The sequence below is a fragment of the Macaca fascicularis genome, chromosome 10 (genome assembly GCF_037993035.2).
Source record: "Macaca fascicularis isolate 582-1 chromosome 10, T2T-MFA8v1.1".
Taxonomy (NCBI): Eukaryota; Metazoa; Chordata; class Mammalia; order Primates; family Cercopithecidae; genus Macaca; species Macaca fascicularis.
This window is the reverse complement of record NC_088384.1, coordinates 63,811,923-63,819,632: the sequence shown is the minus strand read 5'-3', so window position 1 is coordinate 63,819,632 and position 7,710 is coordinate 63,811,923. Positions and strand designations below refer to the sequence as shown.

The 7,710-nt window shown below is 44.8% G+C and overlaps 1 protein-coding gene across 2 annotated transcripts; it reads left to right on the top strand.

Annotated features, from left to right (window-relative positions):
- Nucleotides 1–1,539: 1,539 nt before the first annotated feature.
- On the top strand, nt 1,540–6,428 carry LOC102117686 (cystatin-8). Of its 2 annotated transcripts, none has more exons than XM_045364462.2 (4): nt 1,540–1,606; nt 1,948–2,318; nt 3,385–3,498; nt 6,249–6,428. In XM_045364462.2, exons 2-4 carry the CDS (start codon nt 2,088–2,090, stop codon nt 6,330–6,332), a joined length of 429 nt encoding a protein of 142 aa, XP_045220397.1. In that variant the 5' UTR covers nt 1,540–1,606; nt 1,948–2,087; the 3' UTR covers nt 6,333–6,428. The 2 variants fall into 2 exon arrangements, with proteins under 2 accessions (XP_045220397.1, XP_005568229.1); XM_005568172.4 differs by having other exon boundaries at nt 1,540–1,765.
- The last annotated feature ends 1,282 nt before the right edge of the window (nt 6,429–7,710 follow it).

Here is a 7,710-nt window from a genome sequence, read left to right as displayed (position 1 = left end):
AGGAAGTTGCAGATCCACTACACTGATTTTCAAACTTGGCTGCAGATTGGAACCCCTGGGGAACTTTTAAAACAGCTGGCTTCCTGGACCCTGTTCCAGAGATTCTGATTTTATCAGTGAGGTATGCCCTGGTGTTTTAAATCTTCATCAGTACCTTTAACATGCAGCAGGATTCAAAAATCATGAATACATAATTAGGAAGTGATGAACATTTTGGCAATAAATAATAAATTTAAATTTGCCTAAAGCTTTACATCAATTTTCCATCTAGTCTTTTATTACACAAAAGTACTTGTGTAACATCATGAAGATATTGGAAAGGGATTGTTCACTGCAATACTGTTTGTAACAGCTGAAAATGAGAAACATCTGAATAATCCACTCATAGGGAAAAAGTTTAAATACAGCATAATACATTTGCACTCTGCAATGCTTTGCCACTTGCCTGACAGATTCCTGCCCTTATGTATTTTCTGTATGTTGCCCTGGCTCATAGAACCCATTGATCTTTGAAGCCTAGGAAGAATGCTCATCTCTCTGCCTCACCAGGAACTTTCTGGACACTGATTTGGGATTTTCACAGAAAAGCAGAAGCTTTGAGAACTTAACAGGTGCATGCCCCCCTCCTCCCACTAAGGGCCAGACCTGGGCATCAGAGTGGGCCATGTGACTCTCACCCTGGCAGGACAGGGCAGGGGGGTACTGTTGGCCCAAGTCAAGGGAGTTCAGAGGCCAGGCATTCAGGAAGCCAGACTCATTGGCACAGGTAAGCAGAAGATGCCAGAGGGGCCCTGTATTAGTCAGGGTTCTTTTAAAGGGACAGAACGAATAGGATATACATATATATATATGTATATATATGCATATATATATATATATAGTTAATACTTAAACTCCCCTTTATATATGTATAAATAATATATATATAAATTATATATATATATATATAAGGGAGTTTATTAACTATTAACTTACATGATCACAAGGCCCCACTATAGGCTGTCTGCCAAACTGAGGAGCAAGGGGAGCCAGTCCGAGTCCCAAAACTGAAGAACTTGGAGTCTGATGTTCGAGGGCAGGAAGTATCTAGCATGGGAGATAGATGTAGACTAGGAGGCTAGGCCCGTCGTCTCTCCTTTTCACGTTTTTCTGCCTGCTTTATATTCGCTGGCAGCTGATTAGATTGTGCCCACCAGATTAAGGGTGGGTCTGCCTTTCCCAGCCCACTGACTCAAATGTCAATCTCTTTTGGAAACACTCTCACAGACACACCCAGGATCAATACTTTGTGTCCTTCAATCAAATCAAGTTGACACTCAGTATTAACCATTGCAGGCGCCCGACTCTGAGAGCAGAGCAGGAGGCATTTGCCTGCTCTCTGTGCCCCTGTGAGAGCTGTTTAGACCAAAGGCCTGAGGCTGGCAAGTGGGAGGTGTCCTCACTGGGACAGGACACAGGTGCTGAATTACATCACAAAGCGTAACTTCCCTGCAGGGCGTGGACTCAGAAGGGCAAGAGAGACCGGAGACCAGGACCCACAGAGACCCTTGACTGGGCCACAGGCATGAACTAAGAGTGCCAAAGACCCAGGAGAACCACAGGTCAGGTCGTCACCCAACCCCACAGGGAGTAAGAGGGAGCTGCAGGCAGAGCAGGCTGAAAGTCCACCAAGGGCTGAGGCCACAAGGCCTCTGAGGCAGCCACAGTTTTCGTGATCACACCGCACAGGACTGAGAAGCAGATAACAAGAGTGACGTGCGCAGGGGTAGGCATAGACACATCAGGGCCTAAGGGGAGAGGAGCTCTCCCTAGAAACACAGATTGCTCTCAGGATAAGGAGGGGAGGCTGGTAGAGAGACCCCTTAACTGGCATTCCTGGGTGGGTTTCCTTGGAGAAAGAGAGGGCTAACCCCAAGAATGACCCTAATGGCCCTGTCTTGAATACAGCTAGGCTGACGCTAACAGGAGGCAGTGTGTGGCTCGAAGATTCTTGAATCCAAAGCAGCAGCCGCGGCCACCCCATCCTGCCCACAGCTCCAGCCCTGAAAGGACGAGGAGACTTGACTGTGCCTCTTGCCCAAGGGACCATGCCCAGGTGCCGGTGGCTCTCCCTGCTCCTCCTCACCATTCCCCTGGCCCTGGTGGCCAGGAAAGACTCAAACAAGAATGAGATGGCGGTGTTGAGGAAATTAAAACCCGTCAATGCCTCAAATGCCAACGTAAAGCAGTGTCTGTGGTTTGCCATGCAAGAATACAACGAAGAGAGCGAGGACAAGTATGTCTTCCTGGTGGTCAAGACGCTGCAAGCCCAGCTGCAGGTAAATGTGTCTCTCCATATAGGTGGACATTTTCATGTGGCGGCACAGTTGAAGTCAGACTGAAAGAGTGGCCATATGAGAAAAATATCCGTATGTAAAAATCCTAAATATGTGAATGCTTAACAGCGTAGACATTTCCACAGCATCAATAAGGCAGTGAACACACAGAGCGCCTTCCACAAATGCTTGGGCTGTTGTTCTAAGTCCTTTGCATAGACTAACTCGTTTAAACCCCAAACTTCTAATCAAATGTTCATGTATTTGCTAAGGTTGGGAGACAAATAGAGCGCTAGCCATGAGAAAAGATCTGATAAAGAAGGGTGGGTCCAGGTGAACCCGGACCCAACTAGCAGACACTCCTTCATCTCCTGCTGTAATCCTTTAATGCCAGATGCAAACAGATTTAAGTGGGCATCACAAGTAGCCTTGATTGCATTCAGTCACTAATGAATTCAACAAATATTAATGTCCTGCTATAAACCTACTGCTGTTCTACTAACTAAAGACTCAGCAGAGAACAAGACAGGCAAACTCATGCCTGCATGGGTCGTTATGGACTGTGTGCTGAGCTGGTGGGAGGGGCTTTGGGTGGGGAAACCCTAGAGGGTGGGAGGTTTCACTGGAATCTGGGGGACTGGGGCCTAATGTGGCTGAGGGGGCTGTCCCCTGGTCAGGCCTGTGTGAACCTGAGCATCTCAGACCCAGGAGAGCTGATGGTTCTGGAGAGCCCGCCTTTCTCCTCTCAGTCCTCACTGAGCATGCAGCATGCCCTGGGCTTGGGGACAGGAAATGGAATGAGAAGGCCTTGCCTTCAAGGAGGTGACAAGCTGGAGAGGAGCCTTTACCCAAGTGTCCGGCTCCCGGAGGCTATGGAGTGCTGACTGGTCTTGGTGTGAACAGGGCTCCAGGCAGTGGGCATCTTAGCCTTCCGCTAAAGCTCTGTCGTGGGGTGAGGCAGGAAGGAAAGTGGAAAGGACGAGAGTGAGAGTAATTTTTTTTTTTTTTTGCCAAAACTTAAAAAAAAAACAACTTTTTTGAATAAAATTGCATAACTGCTAACCAACAGGTCACAAATCGTCTGGAATACCTTATTGATGTAGAAATTGCCCGCAGCGACTGCAGAAAGCCTTTCAGCACTAATGAAATCTGTGCCATTCAAGAAAACCCCAAGCTGAAAAAGGTATGTGATGAATCACCTGTCCGTGATGGCCTGGGGAGCTCTGAGCCCAAGAGAGAAAGCTGAGGCATGCAGACCTTCTCTTTGAGGTCTGGGTGGCTCCCAATGTTTAGCCCCAGATAGCCAACCCTGTGGCTTTTAGAGCAGAGGATCCAGGGCCACAGAACATGGTGGAACCCTCTGAGCTTCTTTCTCATCCTTCATCCTGCAGAAAGGATGTTGTCAAGACCACTGTTATCTCAAGGGCTCCATTGACTTCTGGTCTTCTGAGGCAGGCACACCGGACAACACATAATCACCAAAAGCCTGTCCTCTTGGGTCCAGACCAGCCACCTGCTATTGCTGGGCCCACAGTCACTCATCCTTGTGCAGACACAAAAGGAACTTCATTCATTCACTCATCCACTCATAGAAACTTACTGAGCACCAGGTGCTGTGTGCTTTGCACCAGGTCTGTTCTGGGTGCTGAAGATTAAGCGATGACTAAGCCAGATGGTGGCTCCACCCTCCTGGGTTTACAGCTGATTTTTGCTGGGGTCAGCGCAGGTTTCCAGGAAGGCTGGGGCAAACCCAAAGACTCCCAACAAAAGGAGGACTTGGCCCAGGGGCTTTTGGCTTCAAGCCTGTATCTTTTTATCTTAGATCAGCTCATACGCCAGTACTTGGTCCCAGACTGATGAAGGCCTGAGCATTCTGCAGGTTTGCCCAACAGGTGCATCACCGCCCCTGTCTTTACATTAATGGTTCTCCAACGTGAGCAGGCGTCACAATCACTTGGAGGTATTGACAAACCCTGATGACTGGGTTCCACCTGCAGAGTTTCCAATTCAGTAGGTGAGGAAATGGCGTCTGAGAATTTGCGTTCTTAATGAGTTCCCGAGTGGTGCTGCTGCTGCCGCTGCTGGCCTTAGGATCATTTTGAGAACCACTGCTTTATGCACTACCATGGCACAGGAAATTGCAAATACGTTTATGAACTGCTCTGTCACTATGTTTGATGAAAACTGCCTCTGTATGCTCAAATGAAACAAACCCTATCATTTCCGGCTCACAGTATGTCTGTCAGGACAAACATTTCAGCAGTGAGCTTGTCCGAATGCTATCTGATCTTTCAAGCTTGTTTTATCTTTTACTGGTATTAGGAGTATGGTTGTTTTAAATTTATATTTTCTCCTGGGCTTTTAGGGATTGTAGGAAAGTTTTTGCTTTTGGCAGTTTGTAGAAAATATTAAAGTACATTAAAGAAAATTGTTCCCAAGGAGCCCACTTGTGTCTAAGATTTCCATGATATGTCTCAGGTTTTAAACATACATGTTTAAGCAGACATTTGTCAATAATAAAAACTTTCTCTTTTTCCAAGCAGATGCTTTTGGTTTCCCAAATTTGATGTAATCTGCCTATAAGGTCATCTTGATCCAGTACTTTTTATTGCAGATTTTCAATACTCAGCAGGGACTAAACTTTCTTCTTTCTGACTTTGTCTGCCTCTTAACTCCTGGAAGTGCCCCAGTGATTTCAGTCTGTTTGACATGGCCTTTGCAGTTTGTCCAGGACCACCATCTCTCTGCCTCCCCATCTATCTACGCATCCATCCATCCATTCATTATCTGTCACATACACATAGGATATTTTATTTGTTGTTTCAATGATATTTTGAAAGAAAAGCAGAGTTCTTTGGAAGAAAAGATGTGTTAGGCCCTAAAATTTTATAAATTGCTCTTGACTTGTTATTAGAACAAAAGGGATTTACAAATTTTATTTTAGATTCAAGGGTACACATGCAGGTTTGTTATAAGTAAATTCGTGTCACAGGGGTTTGATGTACAGATTATTTCATCACCCAGGTAGTAAGCAGAGTTCCCAATATGGTATTTTTTTCTTATCCTCTCCCTCCCCTGCCCTCTATTCTCCAGGAGGCCCCAGTGTCTGTAATTCCCTCTTTGTGTCTATGTGTTCTCATTGTTTAGCTCCCACTTATAAGTGTGAACATGTGGTATTTGGTTTTCTGTTTCTGCATTAGTTTGCTTAGGATAATGGTCCGCAGCTCCATTCATATTACTACAAAGGACATGATCTCATTCTTTTTTATGGCTGTGTAGTATTCCATGGTGTATATGTACCACACTGTTTTTTTAATCCATTTCACCATTGACAGGCATTTAGGCTGACTTGATGTCTTTGCTACTGTGAATAGTGCTGCAATGAACATACATGTGCATGTGTCTTCATGGTAGAACAATTTATATTCCTTTGGGCAGGATTCCTGGGTTGAATGGAAATTCTGTTTTTAGTTCTTTGAGGAATCACCTCGCTGCTTTTCACAATGGGTGCACTAATTTACACTCACACCAGCAGTGTACAAGCATTCCCTTTTGTCCACAACCTGGCCAACATTAAAATGGATTATTTAATCAATAAAATAACATATTTTAGCTAACAATTAGAATTGTTTTATTTATACTGCATTAAAGAGAATTAAAATAATGTCAAGTTTATATCTGAACTTGTACCACAATGTTAGGATTATTAACATTTCTTGTCTTCCTGTGGTTAAAATAGAACAGAGATCCCTCTGGGAAACTCCTGATGGCTATGAAGTCTACAGCCTCCAGCTCTGCAGATTCCTGGGAGCATCGCTTGAGGGTGGCGACCCATCTCTCAGCACATTCCTAAACTGACACCTAACAACAGGACAATGGGTTTTCTGTTTTTTTCGCCACTCGACTGATTTTTGTTGTTGTCATCTTTTTCAGAAATTAAGCTGCAGCTTTTTGGTAGGAGCACTTCCCTGGAATGGCGAATTTACTGTGATGGAGAAAAAGTGTGAAGATGCCTAATGGTGTTTTGGGGTATCCGTCCAACCTCCGCGACTACTTGATCCATGAAAATAAAACAATGGCAGGTGGGAGGCTGTTCCCAATGTGCTTTCTTCATGCATGCCTCTCTGCTTGGTGTTTTGTTTTTCAGTTTCATAGTATGTGGGGACAGAAGATGGGCATGTCCAGCTCCTCTTTCCTGGCACCGAACACAGCCACGCCCCTTTGGTCAGCTTGATGGTAGACCCACCACCAAGTACAAAGGATAGGGTGAGGCCTGATTCCATTCCCTACAGCAAATCAGAGGAGGAACCCCTTTTGCTTGGGTAACAATCCCTTACAGAGGTCTGCACTCAGTGGGTGCCAATTCAGCAGGTTCCATCTGGATGCTTCCTTTGGCCTGAGGCTCTTCCTGTCTAAGAGTCCTGAATGGACAGGTCATTTGGGCTGGGGGACCCCTGTGGCAGAACTAGTAGCCCTCCCCTGTTGTGTGATCTCTATAAATTGGGGGATTTGTGTATCTTTCTATATGTATTAGTCTGTTCTCACACTGCTGATAGACATACCTGATACTGGGTAATTTATAACGATAAGAGGCTTAATTGACTCACAGTTCCACATGGTTGAGGAAGCCTCATAATCATGGCAGAAGGTGAATGAGGAACCAAGTCATGTCTTACATGGTGGCAGGCAGAGGGCTTGTGCAGGGAAACTCCCATTTATAAAACCATCAGATCTTGTGTGATTTATTCACTACCACAGAAACAGTATGGGGGAAACCACCCCCATGATTCAATTATCTCCAGCTAGCCCTATGCTTGACATGTAGGGATTATTACAATTCAAAGTGAGATTTCAAACCATATCACTGTGTAGGTAAACAATGGTCACAAAGAGAGACGGGTGGTGGCAATAAATCTTGAAGGATAAACTATATTACATTGTTTGCATGTGTCTGTTCATGGGTGTACATGTGTGCCTGTATGTGTGTGGGCATGTGTGTGTTTGTGTGTGTGCATGTTGTGTGTAGAGAGAGGAGGAGGAGGGAGAGAGGGAAGGGGGACTTGGAGAAGGAAGTAGCCAAACAAGGACAAGAGCAGGAGATAAAATTCTCTTGAAGAAAGTAATTATTAAACAGACGTGTCTAATAGAGAATTATTTAATGGGTGGAGTTTCGTTTTGCAAAATGAAAAGCTCTGGAGGTTGGATGCATGACAATGTGAATAGACAACACTACTGAACTGCACACTCAAAAGTAGTTCAGATGGTACATTTTGTATGTATTTTACCATAATTAAAAATTTTTTAAATAGATGTATCTATTTTAAACGTAGTGTTGGGTATGACTCAAGAGGCTAATTGTATCTCCAATGTCCATTAGGAGAAGCCAGGTTTTATC

Bases quoted from the DNA above. Each gene is read 5' to 3' on its own strand.
- LOC102117686 (XM_045364462.2), top strand. From the start codon at position 2,088: ATGCCCAGGTGCCGGTGGCTCTCCCTGCTCCTCCTCACCATTCCCCTG. The intron at 2,319-3,384 runs GTAAATGTGTCT...GCTAACCAACAG, and splicing joins CGCTGCAAGCCCAGCTGCAG to GTCACAAATCGTCTGGAATA. The intron at 3,499-6,248 runs GTATGTGATGAA...CATCTTTTTCAG, and splicing joins AAAACCCCAAGCTGAAAAAG to AAATTAAGCTGCAGCTTTTT.